The following is a 15107-nucleotide window of genomic DNA, read 5'->3' on the forward strand; positions in this document are numbered from 1 at the left end:
GATGGAGAAGAGGGACAGACTCGAGAGATATTACAGTAGATACAACTGATCGGAATAGAGGTGGATTCAGTACTGAGATGCTCGCCACAAACACCTCTACATCACATCCTTCGAAGGCAAGGGGCTACACCATACGCCAGTTTGTAATACCGAGGTGGCGGAACAGTGCCCCTGTTAGGTGGTGGACTCAACAGGTACTTCCTGAAAAGGTGAAAGTGACTAGCAGTCTCCCAAGTGATCCTTTTACTTCTAAGCTTCTTTCATTCCTTCTGGCATGTGTCCGTAATCAGCCTCTCTGATACATCCATAGGGAGAACGCTGCCAAATTCTAAAGCATATACTTTGGGGAGAGTTAATGCAGAACTAAGGTCTACCTTATCCTTTAACATGTATAGTAACAATAATCTTACTTCGAGTGTTGCCCAAGTGAGGAACTCCCCCAACAGAACCTTCTGAAAGGGTGAATGGTGGGGTGCCTGAGTGGCTCAGTGGGTTAAGCATCTGCCTTTGGCTCAGATCATGATCTCAGGATCTTGGGATCAAGCCCCGCATTGGGCTCTCTGCTTGGCGGGGAGCCTGCTTCCACCCCTCTCTCTGCCTGCCTCTCTGTCCACTTGTGATCTCTCGCACTGTCAAATAAATAAATAAATAATCTTAAAAAAAATTAAAAGGGTGAATGGTAACACCACCCTCCTCAGTGCCAGGCTGGAGCCAGAGGTGCCATCTGGAGAGGACGCTTCTGTGGGACCCCCTAGATGACTGTTCAAAACCAGCTGCCCAGGACATTGAGCAAGCAATTTTGTGGAGGAAGTGCAAATAGCCAGACACGAAGTACTTGTCTCGGAGCTTGACAACAACAGGGGGAAACCCCCAAACTGAAGAAGAGATGAGTGGTTTCCCTGGTGACATTTGTACCTGACGGCGGTCCTAGGTTTTTCTGAGATGTCTCTTGTGTGTATTGTCTTACACGATGCTCTCACTCCTGTGCTCAGACGCATGATCTGCTATGGTTTGGGGACTGAGAAGCCTGAGCCAGGGAAAAGTGGGAGATGGATGGGTATGGGAGAGAGAGGCTCCTTTCCTCCTCACCCCTCCAGCAAAGACTTTCTTCTTCCCTTCTCATGCATCCTGGCACCACGTCACCTCCTCTGTGAGGCCCTTTCCAACTGCCCTACAGGTTCCCAGTGATCTCCCTGCTCCAGAGGTTGGAGCCTCTTCTGCATGGGGCACTTGGCATTCACCCGATGAGGACCCATCTGGAGGGAGCTAAGATCTCATGGAGCATCTACTGGACTGCTCCTCTGCCTTGGTGCCCATCAGAATCACCCGGAGGGTTTGTAAAAACCCGATGCCCGCCCCCAGGGTTTCCTGTGTAAAGAACCCTCCTTTTAAGGGGCAGGATGAAGATTTACTCCCAGGTCTCCCTGCCTCTAGTAACCCTTCTTTCCCTGCCTCGCTCCTTTGCATAGTTAAGTTATTCTCCTGCATGTATCTAGTTCCTCAACAGAACAGTCAAGTTCTTTTTTGTATACTTTGTATCTCTGGCTTTGCCTAACCTATATCGTAGGGCTTAATTTACACGAGACTGAAGGATTGGGGGAACTAACCCAGGGAAGCTCCCAGGGCAACAGGATCTGACCTGCTCCCGCCACCCACAACACCTCCTTCTCCCAGCACTAGGGAAGAACACCCGTCAAGGAGGTAGTTATTTCTCCTGCCTGCGCGGGTAAGAGAGACGCCTAGTTTTGAGAAACGCCACCGTTTGGTATGTCTCCCACATGATGTCACGGAAATAAACAGGCGCATCTTCGAAATTCAGTCATGGAGGCAGCAGAGAGGGGACAGCAGCAGAAATGTGAGAAGTGTAGAGAAGAGGAGGGCGGGGTGGTGTTGACCGGGGAGCAGAAGAGAGAGACGGGCCAGAGGAGGGGCGATGCGGGGACCAGGGGCTGTTACAGGGTTAAGGGAGAGGGCGGGGAAGAGAGACAGAAGAAGCTGCGGGTCGGTCACTTTCCTGGAGAGAATGAGAAAAGTGAGGGGGTGGCGCTCCTGGCAGCCCCGTGAACCAGAAGAGAAGCCGTGATCTTTCCGTACTCTCCAGTCTCCACCTCCGTATCCTTCCCGACTCCTCCACGCCTGTCTCTCCCTCTTTGAAACTCCGGGAGCGACGCCCACCGTCCTCCAGCCCCAACGCCCCGGCAGCGCCGAAGCTGCTGGATACCTGGGGTTGGAAAGGAGGGGAGCCAGGATCAAGGGTTCTGGGGAGCCGGTATAGAAAACGGCTCCTTCAAGGGTTAAATGGGTGTTGTCTATTTCTGCAGGGCACGAGGGCTCCGGCGGCGAGTTCAGGCCAGCAGGTCTGTAGGACTTGCCTGGGCGGGAAGGTGCCCCTGAGTCGGTAGGTATTGAAGGTACTAGGGATCAGAGGAGAAAAACAAGAAATCCCAAGGGTAGGGTAGTGTGCCCTCGGGTCTGTGGATCACACCGAAAACCTAACTCCTCTGCCAGCCGGGCAGAGAACTGAGCGAGCCGCGGGAATTTGGGGCGGATCAGGGTGGAGGTGCGAAGGGCAACGGAAACAGGAAGTGAGGGGCAGGGAGGCCGAAGGTGGGGGCAGAGGAAGAATCAGTTACTCAGGGAGAGGCGAGTCCGAACCCCGCACTACACCTGACGCGGCGCGCAGCGGAGCACCCCTGTACCCCCAAACGCGGGTTGGGGCCCAGTCCGCCCGCACAACTCGAGGCCGGGAGCCAGCAACTGCCTCACTTGAGGCCCTTACCCCTCTGCTCTTGGCCGCAGCCGGAGCAGGAACAGAACTACACCTCCCCTGCGGCCCTCCCTCCACTTAGCCCGCGGCTCGGCGGGCACGGGTTTGCGCACTCCAGGGAACTGTAGTCCCTGGCCCTGCACGCCTTCTTTGGGAGGCGGCCGGGATGTCCGGCAGGGAGGTCCTCGCAGCCCTCTCCATGACCCCTCCCTCTTGTCTTTCCAGCTAGAGACACCAGCTTCTTGCAGTAATGAGGAATTACTCTGCTTCCGGACATCACCGTCCCATTGGTGGCTACAAACGTGCCTTACTCTACATTCCTTTTGGTACTGAAACCCTGGATTCCAGGCTGGGCGATCCAGCTTTTAGGGGGCAGGTGTGAGATCTGACATGAGACGCTGCTCAGCTCTTCACCCTGTCTCTTCCAGCTTCACAGACTGTGCCCCACTATTTTCATACATATCTGTTGACTTGGGGTTCAGAAAATTGGGACTTACACACCGTGAATAACAGTTGGCATTTCCTCCCCATTTCCAAGGCTGATTTCCAGGCTTGTCTCCCCAGTCTTTTTGTTTTGTTTTGGTTTTCCCCTTTTAGTACACCCCTGATAAACAGAGACACAGAACTGCAGGTTTCAAAGAGGAGAAGAAGCAAATTTGTTGTTGGTAGGCGGGCATGAAGGGGAAGGTTCTTCACCTTCCCCAACATCTTGTGTAGATGGGAGGCTGGGGGGGGGGCAATAGAAAAGGCAGTAGATGGGGGTGCATGTCCCGCTCTGTACAATATAGAAGAATCTGATATACTTTGTATAAAAGCCACTTGTCCTCGTTTGTGTCCTCTTGCTGGCTGGCTGGGTTGGGGGGCACTGGGGGACAAAGAAGCTGGCGGTGGTGGGCCAGGACACAGGGACACCCCATGGTCCCCATCCTCTGGCTGTCCCCTTGTGGGGTCACTTTGGATCCTTGGTGGGGGCATAGCAGAGCTCCAGTGGCCGGGACACCTTCCAGAACTTCTCATTCACCAGTTCCAGGGTCAGGGAGCCATTCAGTGTCTACAGAGAGGGTGGAAGAGAGAGAGTCAGGGTAAGAAAAAAGAAAGTTGCAGAAGGTGGTAAAGGATAAAAATAAGGCAGGAAGTGACCTAGGGAGGAAGAAAGAAAGAGTAATAAAAGAGCTGGGGCAAGGCAAAGCAGGGGCATAGGGAGTGATGGGGGAGGAGACACAGATGGGAGATGCCTGGGGAGAGCAGGGCGGGCTAGTTAGAGTTAGAATGTCGGGATCCATGGTTCTGCGTGGCCCCAGACCACCCTCCCCAGCACTCCCTCTTACAGCACTGCCCTCAGAGGCTCTCACCGTGAAGGCTCCGCCCCCAGGGGCGATGTAGATGGTGTACTGCTTTTCGCTGACACCTTCCAGACTGGGCAAGGCAGGCTCCTCAGGGCCGTCACCACCTCCGGCACCCCCACCCTCCCCACCACCCCCATCAGGTCCCCCGGCATCAGAGGCGCCCCCTCCAGGCCCTCCTGGCTCCCCAGCCTCTTGCTGCTGCCTCCGCTCTAGGGCAATGCGCAGGGCCAAGTACTTGGAAAGATGGTCCACTGTGGCATTCCCAGTTGTCTTCACATACCTGAAGTGGGAAAGAGGGTACGTTTAGGGCACAGAAAACCTTAAATGGACAAGGGAAGTAGGGAACTTTCCAACGGGGCCTCTGGGTTAGGGTTTCTTGCTGGGTTTGGGTGAAGCCCTCTTCTGATGGAAGTCTATGTGATCTCTGGTTTCTCAGAGGTCAGGGGAAAGACAGGGCTCTCACCTAGTCTGGCAGTATTCTCCCTTCTCCACGAGCAGGGGGTGGGGCCGGAACACGAGCTCAATTTCTCCACCTGGCTCCGGGGGACTGGGGGCCCCAGGAGGGCTTGGAGGGCCTAGGGTGCCCCCTCCCAAGGTCCCTCCCCGGTCACCAGAGTCTTCAGAACCGGCACCGCCACCAACTCCACCAGTGCCACCTCCCCCTGTCCCTACACTGCTCCCCCCTGCGCCCCCACCACGGGGTCGCTTGGGAGCAGGGCCTGGGGCAGAGTCAGGGGCGGAGTCTGAGCTCACATCCTCTCCATCCCCCTCTCCCTCCCCAGGCTCTCCTTCCCCCCCACTCATCGTGGTGGTCTGATCTGACCCGGGCATCGGCCGTCTCACACGCTGGGCCCTGCAGAAGCAAGTGGTTGAAGTTAGAAAGCACCAAGGATAAGGGGTTTAGACTTTAAACTTACAAGAGAACAAGAGATCAGGGAAACATTACTGATGACACCTAATATTTACGAAATACTAACTATAAGCTTAAGCACACTGCTAAGTATTTTGCACTGATCGCCTCACACAGTACAAATCCTAGAAGCAAGGAATTATATTCTCTTTATAGTTGAGGAAACGGAGGCTTAGAGAGGTTAAATAACTTGTCTGCGATCACAGCCCCTTGACTCTCCTCATGGACTCCCAAGAACCAGAAGCACAGGTTTGTAGAAATGTGGAATTTCAGGCCCAACACCAGACCCACTGAATTAGAATTTGCACTTTTAACAAGACCCTTGGGTAATCTGGATTCCTACTGAAGACTGAGCAATGCTGGCCTAGAAGGTCATTTAATTCCCGGCGGCGTGAATCCAGAGTCTATGCTCGAAATCACTCCACTGCTCTAACTTCTAGAAAGTTAGAGGGTGAGCTGTTTTCTTCTTAGGGATAGCAGTGCCAGCTACTAAGAAGCTGCAGTTTACGTCCCTGACTTCCAAGCTTCGACAATCATGCTGGGGCTAGTTATTAGGATGCTAAGGCTTAGAAGCTGGCAGGCAGCAAAGACAGCACCAGGAGTCTGACCCACGCATCTGTCCCACCAGCCCTGCTACTGCTTCTCTCCTGGCCCAAACCTGTGCATGGCCTGCATGCGCAGCCCCTCCTCGATGCTGGAGCTCAGTGCCTGCTGGTTGTGCAGGCGGCTGAGGCGGATGAGCACCCGGTCTTGGTGGGCCTCGTATTCCTCCCGGCTGGGGTAGATCTTAGAGATCAGGGCATCAAAGTTGGGGTCCGGCCGCAGAGACCGCTTGGATACCAGCTTCTTGCGGCAGGTAGGGCACTCCTTGTTCCTGGCATGGGATAGAGGAGGCTCTGAACAGTCAGCCGCCGGGGCATTGAGGCCCCAACTCTGTACCCTTCATCCCATCTCAAACACATCCCTCCTGTTACCCGCTCCGCAGGGCCGTGACGATACAGTCTGAGCAGAATCGGTGGAGGCACTCCTTGGTGGTCATTGTGTTCTTCAGCATGTCCAGGCAGATGGGGCACATGAGTTCTGAATGCAGTGACCGAGGGGAAACCGCAATCTCTGTGCCATCCATGATGGCTTCCTGGAGGCATCAGTGAGTGGAAACGATGGTGGGTTGGGGGGAAAGGGGTTTTAGAAATAAGTGGTCCATGGAATGGGAATTTTGAGAAATACAGTGAAATAGCAGAATCTGGGTACCCCATGTTGGCCACTTGAGGAAGATGGTAATTCTGAGAGAGAGGAGCTTTGACTTGGAGAGAATGGAAAACAGAAAGGATTAGTGTCCATGAACTAAAAGTAGGAGCTTTGCAACAGAAGGATCGGAGGTTTGGCGAGAGGTCTGGGGGTGGGGGTGGCACAGATTTGGAGTTTGGGGAGGGCTTTGTCCACAGAATTTCTTAAAGTGGGTCCAGGTTCAACCTATATCAGAATCTCCTAGGGTACGTGCTTAAAACGCAGATTCTGGGGCCTCATCTCATTACTGTATCAGAACATTGGGCGGTGGGGGACAGCCAAGAGGCTCCATTTTTAATAAACTTGGGGGGTGAGTCTTATAGGCACTGGCTTATGACATGGAGCTGAGGAACAGTGAAGGTGATTTCTGTCTGTTTACTATCTTTCAGATGAAGGAAGTCATCCTTGCTTTATGTCTGTGGCACTAGCTGATGTGAGCATTAAATGAGGTAAACGTGAAGTGCTTGGAAAAGATTAAGATGATTCAAAGGTAGGACCAAGGAAGTCTGTGACATGGGGCAGGGAAACGGAAAAGAGGCTGTGGGTTGGGGTCTGTGGATTCAAAGGTTTGGGGGAAAGGGAGTAAGCTGTGAAGGGAGAGTCCCTGTCACCTGCGGGGTCCGGTGGAGCTCATACAGACTCAGTTCCCACGTTTTGCTGGCATTCTGGGCATTCGCCGGCGTCGTCATGGTGACCGGGCACAGACCCCCCACTAGGGCTCCGCCGCGGTGGAGGAGGAGGAGAGGTAGGCTGGGAGGAGGGGAAGGGGGAAGGGGAGTTAGGGGGGCCGCCCTCGCGCAGACCCCGCCCCTCCGATGGCTCCCCCCACGCCCCTCCGCCCCGCGCCGCGCTGCCCCTCACCCGGCTCCAGCCGTCCGCGCCCCGGTTGCCGCAGCGCCTCTCCCAGGGCCCGGGCTCCCAGCCCCAAATCTCTCGATCCGCAGCCGCGGCTCAGACAGCAGCTCCCGCCGCCGCCGCCGCCATGGCCCGGGCGCTGGGGCCCTACGTCACTTCCGCCTGTCCCTCCACTACACCCCCCACCCCCGTCAGCAGAGACGTCACCGCCACTGGGGGCTCGGGTGGGACGCGACGTGGGCGCCCGGGCACCCCGCCCTCGGGACGCGCCCGCTTCGCGTATAGAGCCGGCGTCCCCGGAGTCCCGAGTTACGTAGGGACCCCGGTCTCAGTAGCCCGGCCGCCACCGTCGTGCTGCCAACCTTAGCCACCGTTCCCTTCCCGAGGTCCCCACCCGAGGCCTCCGCTCCGGAGGGCGGGGCCTGGGATCTCTTGAACCCCGGGAGGGGACAGAAGGGTTGGAAAAGGGGCCACCTCCCCCACTCCGCGTCCCCTAGCGGCTCTGGGGAACAGCTGCCCCCCTCCCCACAACTTCTCTGTAACCCCAGCCCGGCATTCCGGGGAGGATCGGGGGAAGGCTGCAAAGGATCCTCGGCCGCTTCAGTCCTCCAGTCCTGTGAATGCAACTAAATCCGGATGAACCCGGGATTCCCCTTACCACCCTGGGGACTTGCTCCACCCTCCGCTTTGGCTCTCCCTAGACCCTCCGACCCGCTCTCCCCTCGAGGTTTGGGGGCGGCGGCTCGGGACGTCCAGACTCAACTCTCGGCCAGAGCCATAGACTCGAGAATTGCGTTTGGACAATCAAGAGCCGCGGCCCGGGGCGGGGGAGGGAGGCGCACAGGAGGAACGGGGGAATGGAGACACCACGCGGAAGCAGGGACACAGACACAAGATGGGGCCCCTATAGGGGAGGGGGTGTGCGTGTGTGGGTGGGTGGGGGCACAAGGGGCAGAATGTCTGGAGTGGGAAGCGGGCAGGAACCTCCTCCAGGACTTTCCAGTAAAGGAAAGGGATGGGGAGGAAAGAGAAGAGGAAGGGGCAGAGCGATTCCCATTGAGGGCAGGGGATGAGATACGGGACGGGAGGGGTGGGTGCGGGTGGTGGAAAGAGACCATGGTGGGCGTCCTGTCTCCTTCAGCCTGAGCTGGGGTTCCCGGACTTGGGCTGCAGCTGCCAGGGGGGTAGCCTGTTTCTGGGACAAGGCAACAGTGGGTCCCCTCGCCCCCTCCCCCAGTTCCCCCCTACTTCCCTGTCCTCTCCTTCAGTCCGTGGCCAGTCCTTATGTGGGCTCCGGAGTCGATTAACGCAGACCCCCTCCCCTTCCTCCTCCTCCTCCCAGCCCCCTCCCTTCTGCTCTCCTCCAGCCCCTTTCATCGGCTGGTCCATTCCCCTAATCCTGGCCCCCTCCCCTTAATCCCCCCCACCCCACCCCAAGCCGGCTGCAGCTATTGTAAGGTGGAGAGAAAGGGGAGGGGGGACTCAGAGAAGGGAGAGGGGTGGGGGAGGGCCACCTGTTCCAAGACCCCTCCCAAGGCCAGACTGGACACCAGGATAGGGCCATGAACAAATCACCCTTGGGGACCATAAGGATCTGGGGAATTGGGGGGAGGGGATTGGGGCTGCAGGACCAGTGGGAGGGGGTGGGGCAGAGACACCCTCCCTCTAAAAAGACCCAGAGTGTCAGGCATACACAGTGACACACACTCTCTCTTCTCACACCCGGCGGCGGGGGTTGCCCTGGGAGACCAGGCAGTGAAAGGGAACAATCCTTCGGGAAAGGGAAAGGAGGGGGAGGTGGGGAAGGGTCTGAGGGCTTAGACACAAGAAGAACCGGAGGTGGCAGGGAAGAGGATTTGGAATTTATTAGGGTCACAAGCACCCCTGCCTCCCATATTCAGCATTTCAGAGCCATACACTGCCACCCCTTTTGTAGCCTGGGAACTCAGAGTCCTCGTCAGCAGGAGGCCGGGTAGAGTGGTGGGGGAGTAAGCAGAGTCCAGAGTCCGTGAGGCAGTTACATGAAAAGACCTCCTAGGAGGGGCAGAAACATTTGGACAGATGCACAGGTGGAGACAAATGGGCTGGGGGGCGCCCACTTCGGTCCCTCGCCTATGGGAACTTCTGCTGTTCCCTCAGTGGCTCCAGATTCCCTTTACTTGCTTTCTCTTATCATCTGGGTTCCACTACTCTTCCCTCTCCCTCCCCATGATGGCCTCATACCAGTGACTTCCACTGAGGCCCCTGTGATGTATCCACTGTCTTCAGATGCCAAGAATGCGACCACATCTGCCACATCTACAGGAATGGTGGGAAGAAGGCAGAATCCTACTCGCTCTCATGGACCCAAAGTCATCACCTCCACCGGAACCCCTCCCCACCAACACACAAACTCCAACCACCAATCCTAGTGATATCCTCTCAGATACCACAGATTTTGGGATCTCTTCATTCAGGCCCTTTCCCTAGGGCCTCCTCCTCATTCAGTGCTCACCCTCAGGATCCCCCATATGTCCCATCGGGATTATTCCAATCACCTGTAAGAAAATACTCATAAGTGGGTGAAAGTTTCTTTTACGGATTTTTTTTGTAGGCTGAGTCTATGACCCTTTTTTCTTTTGTCTTCATTCCTTGTACACTTATTAAATATCTACTATTTGCCAGGCCCTGTGCCCAGATTCTCTCTGAAGCCCAGAGATGTTGGGTATCTGGAACGATTCTGCCCTCTGCCCACAGCCTCCTACCTTGTCCAGCACTTTCTGTGGCACTTTCTGTGTCATTGGTGTCGTAATGAACCCTGGGAGGACAGAGTTACAGCGGATCCCATGTCTATGGAAGGGAGAGTGGCTGTGGGCTCTGGAGAAGACTGAGTACTGACCTGCCCCCCAGACCTCCCACGCACCTCAGCAAATCCCTCTGTACCCCCAGGGACGTCTGACCAACCGTCCAAGCTCCCGAGCTGCAGTCTGGGTCAGCCCAATCACTCCGGCCTTGGATGCTGCGTAGTTTGTCTGTCCCATGTTCCCCACCTATAGGTGAGTCAGAGATTTGGGATGAGTCGAGAGTCCCAAGGAGGGGCTCTCCTCTCTATGCCCAACTAGCTGGCTGACCTCATCCCAATTCAATCTGACCTTCCCTACGATGCTACTGATGTTGATGATGGACCCATGGCAACCACTGGACACCAGGGCTTGGGCTGCAGCCTGAGTGACTAGAAAGATGCCCTGGTGAGGAAAGAGTAACAAGGCAGAAAGGATCAGCTGGAGTGACAGTCTTCTTCCAGCTCCCTCCCCCAGGCTGGAGGAGCTAGAAGCCACAGGTTCAGAGGTCGCCACCTTGAGATTGACAGCTATGACTTTGTCCCAGTCATCCTCAGACATGCGGAGCAGAACCTCATCCCTGGTGATCCCTGCACAGGACACGACGACAGATGGCGGGCGAGAAAAGCAGGCCTATGGAAGGGGGCGGTTACACACCAAAACCCAAGTACAGCCCGGGGAATGGAGGCAACGTCGGCTCTTTAAAAGAGGGCGAGGTCCTGTCGCGTTCACCTGTACTTGTTCCAGCAGGCGCCTGACCGCCCCGGCCTCAGACACGTCAGCCTGGAAGGCGGCGTGGGTGCCGCCGGGCGCCACCTTCTCGCTCCCCTGCCCGCCCAGCAGCCACACCGTCTCGCAGGCCGCCGCCCTGTCCAGGTCGCAAGCGGCCACGGTGGCCCCCTCTCTGGCCAGGCGCACACTGACCGCCCGGCCGATTCCGCTACCCGCGCCTGAGGTGGGAAAGAACACGCGGGAGGGGGGAAAAGGGGAGGAGTGGGCAGGGGTCAGAGGTCGACAGGGAGCAAAGTTAGTAGGGGGCCAGAGGTCACAGCGCCTGTAGACGCCGAGGGGGCGCCCCGACAACACTCCGGCACCCCAACCCGCCTGGGAGGGCATTCCCCTCAACCTGTGACCAGGGCCAGCGCGGAGCGGAGCCTGAGCTGAGACGCCATGTCCGGCGGAGGGTGGGCGGGCACCCAGTACAGAGCCAATCCTAGCGCAGAGGGGGCGTGGCAAGAGCAAAGCCGCGCCAATCTAAGCCAGGCCAGCGTTGGGCCATCTGCGGCCACCAGCGCAGGCTGACCTCCCACCGCGGGGGCGTGGCCAGCCGCCACCACTTGGGGGCTTGGGGAGTGGGGAGACGGGGGGGGGGGGGGGGGGGGGGAGGGGGCCTTATTCCAAAAAAGACAAAAGACCGCGTGTGGGGCGGAAGATCCGAGGACTTTATTTCCGGTCACCACCCCTACCTCTCAATTCAAACAGTGATATCAAAAGAATAGAAAAAAAAAATCGGGCCAGATTAGCAACCCACCTCCCCCCTCAATCACTCCCAAATCAGGACACACGATTGATGTTTAACTGATGTACATCCCCGGCTCTTCCTGCTACCCGCTCTGTCCAGGGCTCTGGTCTTCCCTGAAGCTTCCACCAACAGGTGGGAGGGGGAGGCAGACCTTGGAAGAAGACTGTATGTAGTAGCTTGGTCCTCTGAAAACAGGTTGGGTAGGGTACACGGCATAGGCTGTCATCACCCCCTCTCTTTTCCAGCCTTCTTCATGGCCCCATTTAGCCCCCAAACCCAACAACATGGTCAGCACATGACTTACACTATGGTCCCTCTGACTTCTCACTCTCACTTCTGCAGCTCCTGTAATACTGCAAAATCCTGATGACCCTAATGCCAAAGTCACCACTTCTCTAGGATACAACTTCCTTTGCCAGATGTCCCTGGTGAGGGCCCCTAACCTCCACAGACCCCTGACCTGGAGGACTTAGAGGCTAGAGGTTTGGGACTGGGGTGGGGACGGTTTACCCCACCTCTCACTCGAGGTGGGCTATCAGCACCATCATGGCAACTCCCCCCAGCAGCCCCAGCACCTCCAGAAGTGACTGCAATGGTGACGCCTCCCTCAACAGCTCAGGCAACACGGACACTGTTGCTACGTAGATAAAGCCACCTGCAGTGAATGGCAGAATCCAGCCAGGACCTGCACCACCAGCAATTTCACTGCCCACTGCCCCTCCTTCAGTTAGGAGGGCACAGGCTGTGCCTGCCAGCGCCCCTATTGCCGTCAGTAGTTGCAGACGCATCGCCTGGTGGGCAGAAAAGACAGAAGGTACTCAGCAGCATCTAAAGATGATCAGTGGTTAGGCGCGTTTGGTGGGGTATAGGTACATATGGGCAGGGTGCATGTCTTTGAGAACTAAAGACTGAGGCAAAAGGAGGAGGACATAGAATAGACACTATCAGAAAAATCTTAAAATATCAAAGAGGTCCAACCTACAGACAGACTCTGAGTGAACAGGTCAAGGTGAAAGACCCTCATAACCCACTGAGATGGTTTGTGGACCACAACTGAAGACACAGAATTTCTTCCCCCTCATTTCTGGAGGATTTGTTGTTCCTCACAGTACAGCTTGTTTGGAACTAATGAGAGGTGATCATGGATTCTGGGTGGGTGAGCAGGAGGTAAAGAGTTTGAGGCAATCATGTCTGATGCACAAATCACCAACCTGCTTTTTGCTGCATCCAGACTGGACCAGGATGGCAAAGTCCCCGACTTCATGGGGCACTTCGTGGAGCAGGACGGTCATTGTAGTCAGGATCCCAAGCCCCCAACCTCCTCTAAATGAAGCACCAATGGCCAGACCATCTGTGAAGTTGTGTGCCAGGTCAGCAGCCAGATTCAGGTACCCTGATACACGTAGGTCTTGTACAAGCAGAAAGGAAGACAAAATAATTAGAAACATCTATCACTCCTAATTCCAGCCCTGGTCAGCCATTATTACATCTCCCCCCAGAGAGCACTTCACACCCAGCCCCTTTACGTTTCCCAGACACCTACCATTACCTACAATGCACATTCTATGTGAAACACAATTATCTCTGGCCCAAGTTTATCAATAACTCTGTCCCTTACCTGAACCTGTTTTTTCTTCTCCAGAATTCTGAGGTCTCACTGGCCCATCTTTGAGCCCTGTGCTCCCTCCTCTTCTCTTCCGAGATCCAGCTGCTTCCTTTTCTTCTTCCTCTGAACTCTGTTTCTCCTTTGAAGGACACTCTGCGGGAAGGAGTTGGTAAAGTGGAGAACAGAGATCTCCAAAAATGTCCCCAAAAGGGAAGTTCCCTCCCACCTAAAAGCCATGGAATAAGGGGATTCTAAGGCAGACAAAGTGCTTTTTAAGGAAAGGGACTTACCTTGTTTTCCATGCCCATGACTTCTCTGTGTGTGACCATGAGCATGTCCATGTCCATGACTGTGTCCATGTCCTCCTTTCACATGTCTCACAAATTTCTCCACCACAAGAAAGGCAACAATTCCACTGAGGACCCACAGTCCCACAGACAGAATGGGGCCCTGGCCTGGAAATAGAGGCATTGAGACATTAAGGAAGATGTGGATTCCAGACTCCTCTCCCCCAAGTGCAAGAGGAGAAGAGGGAGGGAAAGACCTTCCCCAACATCCCAACACATCTTCATCCACTCTTTCCTCACCACTGTGAGAGTGTCCATGTCCAGGCTGCTCCAGAGGGTGGTGAGAATGAGGTTCTAGAGAAAGGAAGAGATGTCAAATGAGAAAATACCCTGGCCAAGTGGCATGCATTTGGGGGAATACTGGATAGTAAGAGATAAAAAAGGGCAAAGAACCCTTCTGCCTCAAGAATATTAAGATTTACAGTAGTGGCCAAAGATCACTTACCCAGTGCATGAGGGATGAGGTGCAGAAAGGCATCTCCTAAGAGCCCACCCGAAGCAAAACTGAGCAAGATCTGGAGCAGAGAGCGGTGCCGGGGGGAGTTTGATTCCACAGGGATAAGGAAGAGGACAAAAAATGGAGCTGCAGAGATCAGAATGGTGGCCCCCAGTGCCTGGTGAGGGAGAGAGTCAGGGGTCAAGTGGTGTGGGGCTTCCCAAAAATCCAGAACCGGCCCCTCTCTCCCCCATCCCCTGGGGACTCACATAGGCCCAGAGAGTGACAGTGTCCAGGTCTTGCTTGATGCCTGGAGCCCCAGACTCCCCATGGCCTCCATGGCTGTGCTCATGGTCATGTCCATGTCCTCTGTGGTAGAGGCTCTCATGTGATTGGCCATGGCTATGGCCATGGTGCAAATCCTCATGTGAATGTCCATGTTCGTGACCGTGGGTATGCCCGTGCCAGATGCTCTCGTGAGTGTGGCCATGGCCATGGGCATGACTGTGTCCATGGTGGAAATCCTCATGTGAGCGCCTGTGGCTGTGGCCATGGAAGTCCTCGTGCAGGTCCTCGTGCAGGTCACCATGACCCCCGTGTCCGGCCACTAGCAGTCCCAAGGCCGCCCAGGTCAGCAGTCCCACGGCCACCCATTGGGGGGCCCCTTGGCCTCTGGCCATCACGCTGACCAGAAGGACAGAGACAGTGATTCCACTTGACCCTCAACTCTACACCTATGAGGGGTCAGTTTTACTCCGTTCGTGCCCTCCGTCCACTTCTAAGGGCCGCTACCACATTCCGCTGTTCCCACCCACATTGTTTCCAAGACTCCGTCTCTTTATCTCAATCCCCCTCCCGGATATAGGGTCCCCGGGACACCGCTCTAGCCTTTGATTCTCCACTTTACGGACTCTCTGGGCCCTAGTCTCTATGATCCACTAGGTAGTGGAAAAGGTCTGGAAAGGACGGTAGGGTAAAGCAGGGAATTCTCACCGGCTTCGGGATCCTCTCCTTCCCGGTTTGCTCGGACGTGGCAGTCCCGCCTCTGGCTCCCGCGAGAACAGGAAGTTCCGTCCCTCCTCGGTCCCGATACCTTTACCAATATGGCGGCACTCGGGTGGCGGCGCAGCCGCCTGTTCTGGCGCGCATGCGCGGGAGTGGAGGTTATTTGAGGGAAGGCTGGGCGAGGCCGGCTAACAGGCCTGAGGAGAC

General features: G+C 56.0%; 3 protein-coding genes and 1 long non-coding RNA gene across 13 annotated transcripts; 1 reads left to right on the forward strand and 3 right to left on the reverse strand.

Annotated features, from left to right (window-relative positions):
• Window positions 1–1737: 1737 nt before the first annotated feature.
• LOC123942545 lies at window positions 1738–3266 on the forward strand. The gene is made up of 3 exons (XR_006818434.1): window positions 1738–1855; window positions 2322–2398; window positions 2993–3266. It is a non-coding gene; the product is annotated as an uncharacterized LOC123942545 (long non-coding RNA).
• Window positions 3267–3399: 133 nt separating this feature from the next.
• Window positions 3400–7752, reverse strand: RING1 (ring finger protein 1). Its single transcript, XM_046006530.1, has 7 exons — window positions 7172–7752; window positions 6922–7060; window positions 5998–6158; window positions 5682–5897; window positions 4577–4966; window positions 4120–4393; window positions 3400–3818 (listed from the first exon to the last, which is right to left on the reverse strand). The coding sequence occupies exons 2-7, from the start codon at window positions 6997–6999 to the stop codon at window positions 3717–3719; spliced, it is 1221 nt and encodes a 406-aa protein (XP_045862486.1). The 5' UTR covers window positions 7000–7060; window positions 7172–7752; the 3' UTR covers window positions 3400–3716.
• A 1253-nt stretch (window positions 7753–9005) lies between these two features.
• HSD17B8 (hydroxysteroid 17-beta dehydrogenase 8) lies at window positions 9006–11262 on the reverse strand. 10 transcript variants are annotated; one of them, XM_046005529.1, is made up of 9 exons: window positions 11111–11262; window positions 10717–10934; window positions 10501–10617; window positions 10297–10425; window positions 10109–10194; window positions 9910–9994; window positions 9660–9702; window positions 9389–9463; window positions 9006–9199 (listed from the first exon to the last, which is right to left on the reverse strand). In XM_046005529.1, exons 1-9 carry the CDS (start codon window positions 11154–11156, stop codon window positions 9183–9185), a joined length of 816 nt encoding a protein of 271 aa, XP_045861485.1. In that variant the 5' UTR covers window positions 11157–11262; the 3' UTR covers window positions 9006–9182. The 10 variants fall into 10 exon arrangements, with proteins under 10 accessions (XP_045861485.1, XP_045861484.1, XP_045861486.1 ...); XM_046005528.1 differs by having other exon boundaries at window positions 10088–10194; XM_046005530.1 differs by having other exon boundaries at window positions 10297–10389; window positions 11111–11261.
• Window positions 11263–11405: 143 nt separating this feature from the next.
• SLC39A7 (solute carrier family 39 member 7) lies at window positions 11406–15024 on the reverse strand. The gene is made up of 8 exons (XM_046004550.1): window positions 14889–15024; window positions 14165–14579; window positions 13905–14073; window positions 13700–13753; window positions 13403–13567; window positions 13125–13265; window positions 12718–12914; window positions 11406–12297 (listed from the first exon to the last, which is right to left on the reverse strand). Exons 2-8 carry the CDS (start codon window positions 14573–14575, stop codon window positions 12025–12027), a joined length of 1410 nt encoding a protein of 469 aa, XP_045860506.1. The 5' UTR covers window positions 14576–14579; window positions 14889–15024; the 3' UTR covers window positions 11406–12024.
• Between the last annotated feature and the right edge of the window lie 83 nt (window positions 15025–15107).

This window comes from Meles meles, chromosome 5 (assembly GCF_922984935.1).
Source record: "Meles meles chromosome 5, mMelMel3.1 paternal haplotype, whole genome shotgun sequence".
Lineage (NCBI taxonomy): Eukaryota > Metazoa > Chordata > Mammalia > Carnivora > Mustelidae > Meles > Meles meles.